We start from the raw sequence: 16,580 nt of genomic DNA, 5'->3' as shown, positions 1-16,580 counted from the left end.
GTTTTGTCCACCTCCAGAGACCTTCAAAATCCTTTATCACGCTGTTAGACTTGGCATTTTTTGGCGTGTTTATTCTGAGTTTTTGCTTCCTCCCCTCCCGGTTTTGACTCTGTTTTGGCTGGTATAACGTTTCTGCGCACTTTTCGTACTGCTGATCAGTGGTAAATCGCTGGTGCTCCTGTGGTGAAATTGTGTTATGATTGGATGTGTGACTTACTTATCAGTCCCCAGTAAAGGGCACTGAAGGTGCCGGGGCTTGTGAGTCAACCGCTACTCATGGGCCTGTAGCACGGATTGTGCCACCCACATACTTAGCCCGGAAAAGGTATGAGTGATTGAAGTTTGGTATGCCCAAACTCAGGGTCTAAAGACGCAGCCTTTAGCGAGGGTGCCCTTTTCATTCTGAGTTCATAGAGGCCACTTTTAGAAAGTGGGTATTATTTAGCTTGGTCATCCCATGTGCCTCTGCTGGAATGTGGATTGCCTGTCTGGTGTTTGGACGACATATGGCTGGGGGAGCAGGGTGGCTCCCGATAGTCTAGGTTGGTCAGTAAAGGGCTAAACAGACCTGGGTTATGATGCGGGGAAGAGGGAGGAGATTTCCTTGCACCTCAAAGGACCTGGTCTGCCTCTGACAAAGCTGTCTCCACCTCCTGCCACCAATTCATGCCAGAGAAGGTCCAACTGATTCAGGCCGGACACCGACACCCTCTGCCTAGAAGGTCAAAGGATTTTAGTGTACAAATGCTGGGTCCCAGACCCCTTGAAATTTAGAACTCTTCTGGATCAAGAAGACTGCACAGAAGAAGAGCCGGAGAAACTGCTAAAAGAAATGACCGATTTGCTGCGTGCTTTGCTGGGCTGACCTGCAGTGCCTGCTTCTGTCTTGGGCAATGAAAGGCCTGTACTGGACTTTCCGCAACCCAATTGGTGAGACTCTACAAGGGCTTGAGGTAGAGCTTGCCCCCTGTCCCCGAATTCTTAGGAATAGGATAGACTTCAGGTTCTTTGACCGCAGCAATGGGGACTGTTTGTTTTGTGTTGCAACCCAAAGAACGCCCCTCAATGACTACTATGATGACCCCGCCGAACCTGTGTCCAGAAGGCACCGCAGAGGGCACCCCACAATGCCGCACCATGACCCTGCTCTCATCGATGATGCCTGCTGATGCCAACATCGAGCTGCTGCTCACACCATGACTTGTGGGCGCCGTACTCTTCATTGCCTTACTGCACGCCAAAGCTTTGGCACTGCAGAGGGCACTACCACCACGCTGCACCATGACCCTGTTCTCACCAACAACACTTGCGGACGCCATCACCGAGCTGCTGTTCGCACCGCAACCTGTGGGCCCGCACTATGCACCACCTCGCTGCACGACGACGCCGTGGCCATCCTGACACCTCCACTTCCAGCTGAAATCGATTTCACTGCTTGCATCGTGGTTCAGGGGGCACTGTTCGTAGTTACATGATGCACCGCCCTCATCCCACACCCCAGTCTTGGCCTACCGACGCCGGTGCCATTGACTCCAGTTCGTCAGCCAACGACAGTGCTTCAGCATTGACAATGCCGCTGCTTGCACCATGACCTGATAGCACCGTGACTAGCACTGCCTCCATCTCGCACCGCGACCCCGGTCTCACCAACGACGCCACCTGACGCTGCCACTGAGCCGCTGCTCGCACCACGACCTGGGGGCACCACACGCCGCACTTCGCACCACAGCCCCCGACGTCTGCCAGCTCCAGTTCTCCTGATTCCATCAGAGAGGAGCTCAACCTGCAACGCGAGTGACTCAAGCCCCTGCAATTCGCAGAGGTACTGTTTGCGGGTCTTCCCGACACCGTAGCTGGTCGGCGACCACGCAACCCGCCAGAACTGTTGGACTTGTTGTTCACAACGCCGTGATAGCCCCGGACGGAGCTATTGACATCAAGGAACTATTTTTAAAGCATATTTTAATAAGTGAAGAGTGTGAAGTATAGTATTGTGGATTTTTGGCGTATTTGGTCTTCTCTTAAGTATATAAACATTTGATACGTTTCTAAACTGGTGTTGGACACGGCCCTTTTGGCAGGCTGATGTGAGGGGAGGAGTGAGCCTGGGTCTGCTTGTGGGTTGACCGTCTGGTTTGAGGGTCCTGAGTGAGGCTGGGTTTTCCCCACACAATGCTGGCTCCACCCCCTGGGGTGCGTCTGATGTCCCTAGCCTGGCCAGTGAAAGGAATTCCCTATAACCAGTTCTAGCTGGTTCTCACACTGCCTGCACCCTGCTAGACAAAGGAATTTACAGTATAAAAAGGGGATGTGTCCCCTTACAAAATGTTCTTGTTTCTGACTTGAATCCTGCCAGGGGCGTGCTGCTGCTTGGGCTCAGGGGAAGGCTTGCCTCCCTGAGCCCTGCCCAGCCCCTGGAAATCTGGAGGACTTTCCTGGATAGGAGCTGTTGATGCTCCCTCTCTTTGTCCTGGACTTTGTGGGTTCCTGCTAGCGCTTAGGGGCGTTTGATTTATCTTCTAGCGCTTGGGAGCGCTGTTTCCTTGCTCATAGCGCTTAGGGGCGCTTCATTCTGCCATAGCGCTGGAGAGCGCTGTATTTTATTGCTAGCACCTGAGAAGCGCTTTATTTATCTTTACCGCCGGTGCCCACCCGGCATTCCCCGGTGAAATTGTCCCCGTTGCCGCCCGGCCGCAACCAGGAAGTCAGGCAGGCCGGGGGCGGGACTGAGGGAGACCCCGTGTAATCATTCCCCGGGCCGCGCTCTGATTGGCTGCCGGCCCGAGGCAGGAAAGAGGAAGCGTGGCCTGCTGCGGGGTTCCCATGTGCTGAGGGAGCCCCGGGAGGAGAGGAGACCGCGCTAGGATTTGCTAACGACGACGGGCTTCCCCGAAGCGCCGCGCTGCCATTGGCGGGCTTCAGGAGGCTCGCCCGGTAATGCTGCAAGCGGATTGGGGCCGCGTCCGGTGACCCGTGACGCCAGAGGAGGGCTGCCGCCGCACAAGGAAGCCGGTGAGTGTGAGAGCAGCTCAGAGGGGGGCCATCGGGGCACATTGCTGGTGCCCGCCCCCCCTCCAGTGTGTGGAGGCCGTTGAGGCTCCGGGGCAGTTGGTTCTTTGTGAGTCCCCAGGGGAGGGACTCCACCAGGGCTCCGGGGACATATTGTGGTCATTTTTAGCCCACAAAGGGCTCCGGGGGCATTCCCAGTAGTCGAGTCCCCCGAGGAGGGACTCCAACGGTGCCGCATATTTGTGCTCGAGCCTAGAGAGGCTCAGGGGGCCATTTTGATTGTTGAAAGCCTAGAGAGGCTCCGCAGTGCCACAGTTGTGTTTACGAGCCTGCGAGGCTCAGAGGGGCATTTCACGGTTCTTGAGCCCACGAGGCTCCACGCCCAAATCTTGTGTATTTATGAGCCCTGAGAGGCTCGAGGGCCAGTTCTTTTGTTCTAGACAGGCTCAGGGGCGACCTGTTTAGTTTCAGAGCCTGTGTGGCACCAGCAGTGAGAGCAGTTTGCTCCTAAGGGTCAGTGAGGACCCTGTCGCAGTTTTGATTCCCAGCTGCCCAGCAATTAGTGGGCAGCTGCACCGTTTAGGTCTTGTGATTGTTCCCAGGTGCCCAACAAGTAGTGGGCACCTGCAACGTTTAGGTTTGGCGCCGGTGGCGCATCCCTGACTGGCGCTGCATTGGCAGCACGCCCTGACATTCTGGACACAGGGCTCCTTAGTCCCTTTATTAGATGAGGGCTGGTATGTGATTTTATTTAGGCGCAATGTGATTATCTAAGTGATGGTAATTGCCTAATGTGAGTTTTGCGCAATGTGATGTGGTGCTAGGAAATGTAATGCATTTAATATGATTACGCACCAAGATCTTACACCTCTGAATGTTTTTAGGCATCATGTGTTTTTGCGCTATTGAGTTAGGTTCTGACACCTCTGAATGTTTTCATGCATCATGTGTCTTCCTTGATTTTACACCTCTGAATGTGTTGGTTTATGCATCATGTGTTTTTCCTTCCCTGCACCTCTGAATGTGTTTTTGATGCATCATGTGCCTTGTTATTACACCGCTGAATGTATGTTTTATGCATCATGTGTTTTCCTTCCCTACACCTCTGAATGTTTTGATGCATCATGCGTAATGTGTTCTTGCTTATACCCCTAATTGTATTGTGATACTTAGGTGGTTGTTCTTTCTAGTACAGGTAGTCCAAGTGAGGTCCTGGTTCCCTGCGTGACATTTCTCCTAAGGTGTTTAGGGTTGCGTAGGTGGTACTTACCTGTTCCCTGTAATTACTTGATGTGATCTATAACTGTTATTTTGTGCTATACTTATTGTAACTTCTAGAAGTGCTATTTCAAAAAGTGTTGATTCTGACAGTTTCCCATGTGGCCCTGTCCTGCTTAATAATACCTTGTGAATATTGCCCGTGCCAGTTGCCACAATGTACATGTGTGACTTCTATCTGATGTGTTTTTACAATACAGAAGTTATTTTTATATAACCTTGTGAGGAGTTCCTTTTGTGGTGTGCCTAGGATGTTGTTGCTGTTGTGTGCTGGCGCAAATGCTTTACACATTGCCTCCGGGATAAGCCTGTCTGCTCGTGCCAAGCTACCAAGGGGGTGAGCAGGGGTTATCTTGGCGTGTGACTCCCTTGCCCTGACTAGAATGGTGGTTTCTGCCTAGCTTTGGCGTCAGTTTAGCCAACCAGAAATAGCCAGTTCTAACATTGTTGGACAGCGGTGTGGATTAGGACTTGTGTTTGCGAAGTGCCACAGCAACAACTGGCTACATTACAAAACTCTGCATTTTAGATAGTCACATGTTTGGGATTATTGTTTGTGATTTTGTTTTTCCTCAAGAGTGTCATTTTCAAATGGTGTTCCTGCTCTTTTATGTTTAGTGGCAGATGAGAGAAAATGACAGGGCGGGTCGCCAGTAGAGGGGGAGGTTACCATAGATCAGGAATCCCTTGCTACATTAAAAAAGCAAAGAAATACAAAACAGCAGAAGCAGGAGAAAAATTAAAGGAGGCAGAAAAAAGCAGAAAAGGAAAGACAGTAGGGCAGTCAAGCAGCAGAGCAGTGATGCTCTGCCACTAGACCACCAGGGATGAGGCGCAGTCAGGAGCCTGTGGGTGGAGGACCTCAAACTCCTGACCAGAGGGTCAGCAGCACCAACAGAGGCAGCAGCAACTACCGGGTGAAAAAGAAGACCATATAAGAAATGAGCAACTTCGCTACATGTGCCGAACCCGGGAACATAACACATGCAAGATAACACATTCCTCACGGCTCCATGTCCCCAGAGAGGCGGCCACTGCTGTCTTGAATCACAGGACCGACCCTGAAGTTCCAGGTCTGATGAGAGTACCCGTCAGCATGCACTCACAGTATGAGCAGGAATATTAGGACTTAAACATGAAAGAATAAAAAAGTGAACAAATTGCACAGATGTACAGCTCTCGTATGAACTCTAACTGTTGCCAGTGTGATCTCTTATGAAATAAACTATTTGATCTGATCTACGAATTATCCCCAATCATAAATTAGTGACAATAGCCATTTAACAATCTTGACTGTGCTCAGTGACCACACAGTGTGGAACAGTAAGGAGATTATAAAGATATCTATAGCACAGAGGCAATGGACCATATAGTTCATTATAAAGATGTTTGCTCTGATTAAATTCCAGGTATTCAAACAAAGAGTTGTAAAGTTCATTTGAATCAGGTCCAGTTGCTGATGGTGTAATATACTAGTTATAATTCTTGGCATAAGGGGCACCCATGGCAAAATTCTAGTTGGCAGACAAGAGGAAATTCTTGGCGTATGATATACCCATAAGAAAATGCTGACACTGACCTTCTTGAGGTAATTTCTTGGAATTAAGGAAGTCAACCATAGTATACAGGGCTAGGAGGGCCAACCATGCTAAAATGCTGGTTCTAACATAGCAGAGATAACTTTCAGATATGGGCCTACCCATGGTCCTTGGTGTAAGAGCTGCCAATGACATATGGGGCAAATGTAACAAATACTGGTACTGGCACAGTGGCATACTTGACGCAACCTCTACCCATTTATTAATAAATGGATTCAACACCAGGGAGCCTCTGTCTTCAGTAGAGTGCATTCAAGTGGCTTTTGAGCAAATCAGTATGAATATTCTTCTGTAATATGCGCTATTATATCAAATTCTTTTCAAATATTTCTTGGAAGGAGAACCCCCATACTGAAAGTTATGCTCACGTCACTGTAATTTAGGGCATGTATAATGCTCCATCACTTTAAAAAATCACAAGCAATGACTTCTTGCATTGACTGGAGATATGTCTCCTCCCATTTAATAATCACTGCTCCTTGCACTCACTGCAGTAGCACTGTTTGTCCACTTCTACTCTCTATGCTCTCTGCTCACTTAAACACACTGCAGCAGTACTGTCTTTCCACTTCTAATCTCTCTGTGCACTTCCTCTTCACTTGCACTCACTGCAGCATTACTGTCTGTCCACTTCTATACTCTCTATGCTCTCTGTTCACTTAGACCCACTGCAGCAGTACTGGCTGTCCACGTCTACTCTCTCAGTGCTCTCTTTTGACTTTCACTCACTGCAGCAGTACTGTCTGCCACTTCTACTCTCTCAGGGCTCTCTGTTCACTTGCACTCACTGATGCAGCACTTTCTGTCCACTTCTACTCTGCCTATGCTCTCTGTTTACTTGCACTCACTGCAGCAGTACTGTCTGTTGACATTTGAGCTCTCTGTTTCCTTACACCCACTGTAGGAGAACTGTCTGTCTGCTTCTACTCTCTCTGTGCTTTCTGTTCACTTGCACTAACTGCAGCAGCACTGTCTGTCCACTTCTACGTTGTCTGTACTCTCTGTTCACTTGCACTCACTAGAGCAGTACTGTCTTTCTACTTCTACTCTCTTTGTGCTCTCTCTGTTCATTTTCACTCACTCCAGCAGTACTGTATATCCACTTCTAATCTAATCTCTCTGTGGTCTTTCTGTTCACTTGCACTCACTGCAGCACCACTGTCTGTCCACTTCTACTCTCTCTGTACTTTCCCTGTTCCCTTGCACTAAATGCAACAGCACCACCCATCTGCCCCCTCTGTCTGTGCTTTGTCGGTTCACTTGCACTCACTGCAGCAGAACTGTCTGCTCACTTCTACTCTGTGTGTGCTCAGCTAAGCACTGGAATAGGACATCCATCTACTCCCTTTGTCTGTACTTCCACTGATACCTTGCAGCACAGGAGCAGCAGTGCCTGTCTGCTCCCCATGCACTCTTTTTGTTCCCTTGCATTCACAGCTTCAGCAGTACATACAAGTGTTCCTCACTGCTGTTATTGCCTCGTTATACTCACTGCTGCAGCATGAAGTCGGCTCCCTCCTCTGTCCACTCTCAATGTTCCTGTCCTCATTGCAACAGTCTGTCAGCCACCTGCGACCTCACCAACCCATTCCTTTCACTGCAGCAGCAATGCATGCCTAGCCTGTCTGTATCCATATCTGACTCCCCCCTGTTTCTACCCTAGGTTCATGCAGTGCTTTATCTGTAAAAGAATACATGCTGGTGCCCAACATTTTCCTTAGAAGCCACTACCAGTGCTTATGAATATCAAGTTTGTTGAATACCTAGGATGACTAGTCTTCATTCAACGTAATCGTTGTTTTGTCCACCTCCAGAGACCTTCAAAATCCTTTATCACACTGTTAGACTTGGCATCTTTTCGTGTGTTTCCTCTGAGCTTTTGCTTCCTCCCCTCCCGGTTTTGACTCTGTTTTGGCTGGTATAACGTTTCTGCGCACTTTTCGTACTGCTGATCAGTGGTAAATCGCTGGTGCTCCTGTGGTGAAATTGTGTTATGATTGGATGTGTGACTTACTTATCAGTCCCCAGTAAAGGGCACTGAAGGTGCCGGGGCTTGTGAGTCAACCGCTACTCATGGGCCTGTAGCACGGATTGTGCCACCCACATACTTAGCCCAAAAAGGGTATAAGTGAATGAAGTTTGGTATGCCCAAACTCAGCGTCTAAAGACGGAGCCTTTAGCGAGGGTGCCCTTTTCATTCTGAATTCATAGAAGCCACTTTTAGAAAGTGGGTATTATTTAGCTTGGTCATCCCATGTGCCTCTGCTGGAATGTGGATTGCCTGTCTGGTGTTTGGACGACATATGGCTGGGAGAGCAGGGTGGCTCCCAATAGTCTAGGTAGGTCAGTAAAGGGCTAAACAGACCTGGGTTACAATGGGGGGAAGAGGGAAGAGATTTCTTTGCACCTCAAAGGACCTGGTATGCCTCTGACAAAGCTGTCTCCACCTCCTGCCACCAATTCATGCCAGAGAAGGTCCAACTGATTCAGGCCGGACACCGACACCCTCTGCCTAGAAGGTCAAAGGATTTTAGTGTACAAATGCTGGGTCCCAGACCCCTTGAAATTTAGAACTCTTCTGGATCAAGAAGACTGCACAGAAGAAGAGCCGGAGAAACTGCTAAAAGAAACGACCGATTTGCTGCATGCTTTGCTGGGCTGACCTGCAGTGCCTGCTTCTGTCTTGGGCAATGAAAGGCCTGGACTGGACTTTCTGCAACTGAATTGGTGAGACTCTACAAGGGCTTGAGGTAGAGCTTGCCCCCTGTTCCCGAAGTCTTAGGAATAGGATAGACTTCAGGTTCTTCGACCGCAGCACTGTGGACTGTGTGTTTTGTGTTGCAACCCGAAGAACGCCCCTCAATGACTACTATGACGACCCCGCCGAACCTGTGTCCAGAAGGCACCGCAGAGGGCACCCCACAATGCCGCAGCATGACCCTAATCTCGTCGATGACGCCTGCTGATGCCATCACCGAGCTGCTGCTCAAAACGTGACTTGTGGGCACCGTACTCTGCATTGCCTTAGCAAATGCTTTGGCACTGCAGAGGGCACTGCCGCCACGCTGCACTGTGACCCTGGTCTCACCAACAAAACTTGCGGACACCATCACCGAGCTGCTGTTCGCACCGCAACCTGTGGGCCCGCACTGTGCACAACCTCACTACACGATGACGCCGTGGCCATCCTGACACCTCCACTTCCAGCTGAAATCGATTTCACTGCTTGCATCGTGGTTCAGGGGGCACTGTTCGTAAGTTACATGACGCACTGCCCTCATCCCACACCGCAGCCTTGGCCTACCGACGCCAGTGCCATTGACTCCAGTTCGTCAGCCGACGAGAGTGCTTCAGCAATGACAACGCCGCTGCTTGCACCATGACCTGATAGCACCGTGACGAGCACTGCCTCCATCTCGCTCCGCGACCCCGGTTTCACCAACGACGCTACCTGGCGCTGCCACTGAGCCTCTGATCGCACTGCGACCTGGGGGCACCACATGCCGCACTTCGCACCACAGCACCCGAAGTATGCCAGCTCCAGTGCTCCTGATTCCATCAGAGAGGAGCTCAACCTGCAACGCGAGTGACTCAACCCCCTGCAATTCTCAGAGGTACTGTTTGCGGGTCTTCCCGACACCGTAGCTGGTCGGCGACCCCGCAACCAGCCAGAACTGTTGGATTTGTTGTTCACAACGCTGTGATAGCCCTGGACAGAGCTATAGACATCAAGGAACTATTTTTAAAGCATATTTTAATAAGTGAAGAGTGTGAAGTATAGTATTGTGGATTTTTGGCGTATTTGGTCTTCTCTTAAGTATGTAAACATTTGATACGTTTCTAAACTGGTGTGCTGTCCTTTTGTAGTGTGCACACTGTTTTACTGTTGGTTATGTGCAAATGCTTTACACACTGCCTCTAAGATAAGCCTGGGTTCTCGTGCCAAGCTACCAAGGGGGTTAGCCGGGTTTATTTAAGAAGTGTAACTCCCTTATCCTGAGTAGAGTGATGGTTTCTGCCTTGCTCTGGCGCAAGTCTCAGCTAGCCAGAAATTCCATTTCTAACACACACTTTTGCAGTTTTTGTCATCCATACTTTTCCTATTGTCACAGTTATTAGATCTTTCCCTTCTCTCCTCTTTCCTTCTTTTCTCTCTAAGCACTAGATTAATTTATTGTTTAAAGCTGAGCATGCATGGGGAGTATGAGCAAACTTAAATAACCCTTTATGTAAATTGTGAAAGATTATTACAAGGCTTGGAATGAGCTAATTATGATGGAGATGAGATAGTATGCAAAGGATTATTATTGGAAATTCGCTGACACTTCTGTATATCTCTCCTCTCCAACAGATCAAAAAAGTCGGGCAAACTGAGCACTTGGCAACACCTGTGTTATTTCGTCACCGCCCCAGTGGTGATCTTCTATTACAACGTGGCATCATACATAGGATTCCTCTGGCTCTTTGCCTATGTGCTGATGATGGATTTTCAGGATAACCCTTCCCGGAATGAATACCTGCTCTACGTCTGGAGCTTCACCTTAGTTTGTGAGGAAGTGCGGCAGGTGAGGAAGCCCAGAAACACACTACTAGAACACATAATTCATGTTATACTGCATAGTTTTGTTGCTTCTGTGGCACCTTGTTCGAAGTGGTTGTCTCTGTATGAAGTTATCTGCTGGCTGTGAGGTATCAAGAACAAACCCTGCCTACATAATCTCCTTGATCTTTCCTCAGCATTTGACTCAGACAAACATGAAAACCTCATTGATTTTCTTGAAAAGAGGATGGGATTATCGGGCCCTTTCTTAAATTGGTTTGCCTCATTCAATCAATCAATCAATTAGAGGGTTTTAAGCACGCTACACACTCGTGAGGGTCTCAAGGTGTTGGGGAGGAGCAGCTCTGGTCAGTCAAAGAGCCACGTCATGAGGGTCCTACTGAAGATGTGTAGGGTGGGGGTCCATCTGATGTTGATTGGGAGCTCGTTCTAGGTCTTGACCACAATGTAAGAGAAGGTTCTTCCACCCGTTCTTGCTCTGTAGATGCGCAGGGGTTTGGGGAGGGTGAGGTTGGTGGATTTGAGGTTCCTCTTGGGTATGAGGATGGAGATTCACTCATTGAGATACTGGGGTCCGGTGTTGTGGAGGGATTTGTAGGCATGGGTGAGTATCTTGAAAGTTACTCTCTTCTCAGTGGGCAGCCAGTGGAGATCACAAAGGTGTTGGGTTATGTGTTCGTGTTGCAGGATGCTAAGGACGAGTCTAGCTGCAGTGTTCTGTATGGTCTAGAGTTTTCAGAGGAGAGATTTGTTGATCTCGACATAGAGGGCCTTTCCATAATCCAGTCTGCTGGTTATAAGTGTTTTGGTGACGGTCTTCTTAAGATTCAGGGGGATCCATTTGAAGAGCTTGCGGAGGATCTGGAGGGTGTTGAAGCAGGTGGAGGCAACGGCATTGACCCGTCGCGTCATAGAGAGGGAGGAGTCGAGTATGATGTTGAGGTTTTGGCCGTAGTCCGTGGGGGTGGAGGAGCTGCTGACAGGCACTGCTGCTGCAGTGCTGTAAGGTATCAGTGAAAGCACAGACAGAGGGAGTAGATGGATTTGTCCCATGCAGAGAGGGAGGGTCCGAGGATGAGTACCTGTGTCTTCTCTGAGTTGTGCTTCAGGCAGCTGCTGCTCATCCAGGATGCAACGTCCTTCATTCCTTCCTGGAAGTTGAGTCTGGTGGTGATGGGGTCCGTGGTGAGGAAGAGGATGAGATGGGCGTCGTTGGCATAGGATACAATTCTCAGTCTGTGCTGTCTGACGATGGCAGCAAGGGGGGCCATGTAGATGTTGAACAGCGTTGGGCTGAGTGACAATCCTTGGGGTACTCACCAGTTGATTTCCTTGAGTTCAGAGAGGAAGGGAGGCAGTCCGATTCTTTGGGTTCTGCTAGTGAGGAAGGAGCGGAGCAAGTCAAGGGCAGTTCCCTGTATGCTGGCATCTTAGAGTCTGGCGAGTGTGCGGTGGGAGATGGTGTCAAAGGCTGCAGAGATGTCGAGTAAGATCAGGGCTACGGTGTGTCCTTGGTCAAGGAGGGTGCGGATGTCGTCTGTAGCGGTGAGTTGAGCGGTCTCGGTGCTGTGTTTGCTGCAGAATATGGAGTGTTTGAGGATGGAGTTATCTTCATTGAATTTTATTAGTTGGACTAACAGTCTTCTCAGTGACTTTGGCCGAGAAGGAGAGGAGGGGGATGGGTCAGAGGTTCTTGAGATCCATGGGATCTGCTGAGTGCTTCTTTAGTTGGGGTCTGACTTCTGTGTGTTTGATTTTGTCAGGAAAGGTGCCTGTTTCGAAGGTGGCATTGATGATGTGTCGAACAATGGTGGAGGCCGCTCTGTGGAAAATATGTGGGGACAGGGGTCTGTGGGGGCTCCTGAGTGGATGCCTTTCACGGTCAATGTGGTGTCTTTGGTGGTGACTGGGGTCCAGGAGGAGATGGTGAGCTGACTGTCATTACTGGATGCGGGCGTGGTTTCAGAGTAAGGTGTTTGGTCTTCAAAGGTAGTCGTGTCTAAAAGTAACTTAAAAAAGTATTGGATGGAATAGGCCAGACCATGCTCCCAGTAAATGAAGATCCTGCCTCATACTAAGGAATTCCTTGGGCCTGTCAGCTGTGCTCTTGGCGTAGTCCTTTGAGAAAAATGAAGCATGACCTGACCAGGAAATACAACTGATTGATTTTGCCACTGAGAGGACTTTGAGTCAGACAGTAAATTCTAAAAAATACAGGATAACACCTCTTGGATGTCTTAGCAATGAACCTGAAGCAGGAAGACAACCTAGTCGATGGGCGTGCTGGATGTTTAGAGAGGTGTTCTCAGGAAGCTTTAATAGTTCTGGAATGAAGCTCTAGAAGAAAGTGAGTGGGTCAGATCCTTCCACATTTTCTGCCAAACCAAAGAATCGTAAATTATTTCTTCTATTCCTGTTTTCCAACTCTTCAACTTGTTTTTGTCAATATGAAACTTGGGTTTTGAAGAGAGTTCACTTTATTCTCGGTTTCACTGAAGGAAAAGACACTGCGTTCCACTACAACCAAACGTACGTCCATTTGCGACCATCTTTCAGTAAGGTGTTGTAATTTGTTATTTGTTTCCTCCATGAAAGTGCATAGAGCGCAGATCTCAACTAGTAGCAAATCTAAAGATACCGGAGGGGGAGATTTTGCAGGAGATGGTGGGTCTGTCCTTTTTTAGATGCTTTGTTGAGATTTTCCTAGAAGGCAGCATGCCAGGGGTTGATTTAGAGGATGCACCATTTCAAGGAGAAGAGGCGACTGAAGCAGCCTCCATGGCAGCTAGTTTTGCAAAAACTGTAGATTTTTAAATAAATTTCTGTTTTACAGGCACAGCGCATCCTCAACCTCCCCATGTAAAAACAAACTGAGCCAATTTCCCAGAAAGTCACTGAGGTAGGATGGAGGAAATAGAGCTCTTATACGAAGAATGGCGCCTATATTATTTAAACAGAGTGTCCCGAACAGCCCAAGATCACGCCATGTCAATTAGTAATAATAATTAAAGAGTGCAGCGTGAGTGGAGGAATCCTCATTGTGTCGCCCCAACAGTTAGGGCTGCCGTCAATGGAAGCGACCACAAGCACCATCTTTTTCAAGATCCAAATTGTGAACGATTTCTTGGAAGAGATTAAAAATGTCTTTCCTTCCTTAAGGAGACCCTTTTCTGCATGGGAACTGCACTTTCAAAATGAAAATAGCCTCATTTCAGCACACAGAGTTCTTGAAATCCAGACTATTTTTTTATAAGGGAGGGCATACAAATTTCCATAAAATTAAAGTAGTGACCCATCTGAGTTTTTTCCTTAAATTAGACACAGATTTCCATGTCAATAAAACTATTTCACATTCCAACTTTCTCCCATATTCATTCATGTTCAACAGGGAAGACTCTACATTATTTAGATGTATTAGGGTATTACGTTTTTATATCGATAACAGTAAAGCTTAAGACAATTTACCTATTTCTTAGCTAATTGTGAACCTACTTGTCACCTTGCAGCAGTATGTTTTCAGGTGGATTGTCTCCTTTGTTAAAGCAGTGTTACTGGAACATTGCTTTTTAAAAAAATCTAGAGCCCTTTCTACAAAGGGTAAAAAATATACTGCAACTATTCTAAGAAATGTCTCCATTGCTTACATATTTAGGGAAGTTATTTGGAGAGCCATACATACCTCTACAAGAAATGTTTTTCTTGATTCAGATTACAGGGCAGATGATTAAGTGGACCAAGCTTATTTAGGGAGTGTTTTTTCAGAGTGTAGTTCTGTATTTTTTATGTATCTTTCTCTGTCTCTTTTGGGATGAGCTTGCTATTCTGTTCAGTGTTTATGACTATGAATGAAAATCCCCCGGAGGAGAAGGAATGCACACTTACCTGTAATCCTAGGGGCAGAGTTAAAAGAACTGACACATCTCTGCATTTTAGCAGAGATGATTCAGTTCAATTGCGTCATTTACAATACGGTGCACAGTGGCGCAAGGATTGACAGATGCGTCACAAATCTGTTGGCGTGAAGGTAACACATTGCTTGAGTTGTGTCTCAAGCACGACACAACTCCAGCAGTGCTCAGGAATGCCTATTGATATTGTGCAAAATGCAAAAAGAACAATTGATGAACAGAATGCAAAACAATGTCATACATTCACCCCAGTACAGAGATCTGGGCCGATGGTGCCGGGCTCACTGTGCCACTGGATTCAAGCTATTCTGGGTGACTCATTGCGCAGGACATACCCTGGATTCTATCTTTACCAATGTCCACCTCCTGTCTGTAGAAACACCTCTGGAGTTAACATGGATCCACCATCGGGCCTTAAGGTTCTCCTTCATCCAACCAGGAGGGGGAAAAAAGCTCCTCAGAAGGAAGGCCGTGCACAGGTCTTGGAGGAAAGTTACACCTGAAGCATTCAGCGGGGCCTTCTCAGCCCCATCTATGGAGGGGTGCTGGACAGCAATAAGGCATTGGAGAGGATGGAGGCTGCTGTGGAGGCGGTCCTGGACTGCATTGCCCTTCTGACAACAGTGAAAATAAATGAGAAACAAGCACCTGCTCCATGGTATTCGGAAGAACTTAAAGTGGAGAAGGGCCGGTGTAGGGTGCGGGAAAGAAAATGGAGAAGACCGAAATGTTCTGAGGACAAGTGGGCCTATAACGAGGTTCATAGAGCTTACCTAGACCACTGCAAAACCGCTAGAAGGGAACATCTGAACAGGCGGATTAGGGAAGCTAACAATTCCACACAGGAACTGTTTACGATACTAAAGGAATTCACTAATCCGACGGTGAGCAGCTCAGCGGTCCGGCATACTCAAGATCTATGCAATAAAGTGGCCACCCATTTCAGAGAAAAGATAGACATCATCTATAATTCTCAGGGGGGTGGAGAGCCTGCAAAGCTACCTAACTCGATAAGGAGGACCCCCTCTGTAGTCAAGCTTGAATCTTTTTCCACTACCACAACGGAGCAAATAAGAGCGGCTCTTGCAGCAATCAAATCAGGAGCTGAATCAGACTGTGCCCCTCCTTTCATTATGGCAGAACTGGCTACCATCTTAGCCCCTTTGCTCACGGACGTCTGTAACATCTCCTTAGACACAGCCATCTTCCCAGACAAGTGGAAAAATTGACTGATTAGACCGCTTCTAAAAACAACGTCAGCCGATCCTTTAGAAATGACAAACTATAGGCCAATATCTCTTCTGCCATGTTGTGCAAAGGTCATGGAGAAGATGATTAACCAGCAATTGACAGGTTATCTGGAGCAGAACCAACTATTAGATCCCGCTCAATCGGGTTTCAGAGCAGGACATAGTATGGAGGCTGCTTTGATGGAAGTGACTGACAGCATCCGAATGTCCCTAGATAAATTGACTCCCACTATGCTGATACTGTTAGATCTGTCGGCTGCCTTCGCCACCATCTTCCATTCCATCCTGCTTTGTAGATTACAGTAGATTGGTGTTGAGGGCCAAGTACTGGCATGGTTGGAAACTTTTCTGGCAAATAGATCTCAGCGGGTCAAACTAGAGCCATTCATGTCAGCAACCACCTTAGTGGACAAGAGGGTTCCTCAGGGCTCCATCCTAAGCCCTACTTTGTTCAACATATATGTGGCCCCTGCTATAATAAGATTGTGCGGTTTTGAGACGATCTCGTATGCAGACGACACACAGGTGATTATTCCATTTGAATTGGATCCTGCAATCACTAGAACTAAGTTTAAAATCTGTATATTGAGCATAGTGGCTTAGATGAGGGATAATTTTCTTCAGCTCAACTCCAGTAGGGCGGAGATTCTCCTCTTTGGGAAGGTGGAAGAATTATGGACACCAGATTGGTGGCCTTTGGAACTGGGGGACTCCCCTTCCCCTACAAAGCAGGCCAAGAATTTGGGAGTCCTATTGGACAACAAACTATCCTCTGAAGATCATGTAAAAACACTGTCTAGTTCATGTTTTGGGATCCTGAAAAAGCTAAGGAAAGTTTTTCCTTGGATCCCTCTGGATGCAAGGAAGACTCTCATCCAGGCGTTGATTGTTAGTAGGTTGGACTATGGGAACGGTTTATTGGTAGGGGCCAGGGAAGAACTCTTCTCCAGGCTCCAGGTACTGCAAAATACCGCAG

The 16,580-nt window shown here is 48.0% G+C and overlaps 1 protein-coding gene across 2 annotated transcripts in view; it reads left to right on the top strand.

Moving 5' to 3' along the window:
• The window catches only part of LOC147693338 (transient receptor potential cation channel subfamily M member 2-like), a 623,295-nt gene that overhangs the window by 348,749 nt on the left and 257,966 nt on the right, over positions 1 to 16,580 (top strand). For both annotated transcript variants that reach the window (XM_086933675.1, XM_086933674.1), the window contains exon 19: positions 10,237 to 10,450. In XM_086933675.1, coding sequence (XP_086789801.1) covers positions 10,237 to 10,450 — 214 coding nt within the window. The remainder of the gene's footprint in view (positions 1 to 10,236; positions 10,451 to 16,580) is intronic.

This window comes from Lissotriton vulgaris, chromosome 8 (genome assembly GCF_964263255.1).
Source record: "Lissotriton vulgaris chromosome 8, aLisVul1.2, whole genome shotgun sequence".
NCBI classification, from domain to species: domain Eukaryota; kingdom Metazoa; phylum Chordata; class Amphibia; order Caudata; family Salamandridae; genus Lissotriton; species Lissotriton vulgaris.
This window is presented reverse-complemented; position numbering and strand designations above follow the sequence as displayed.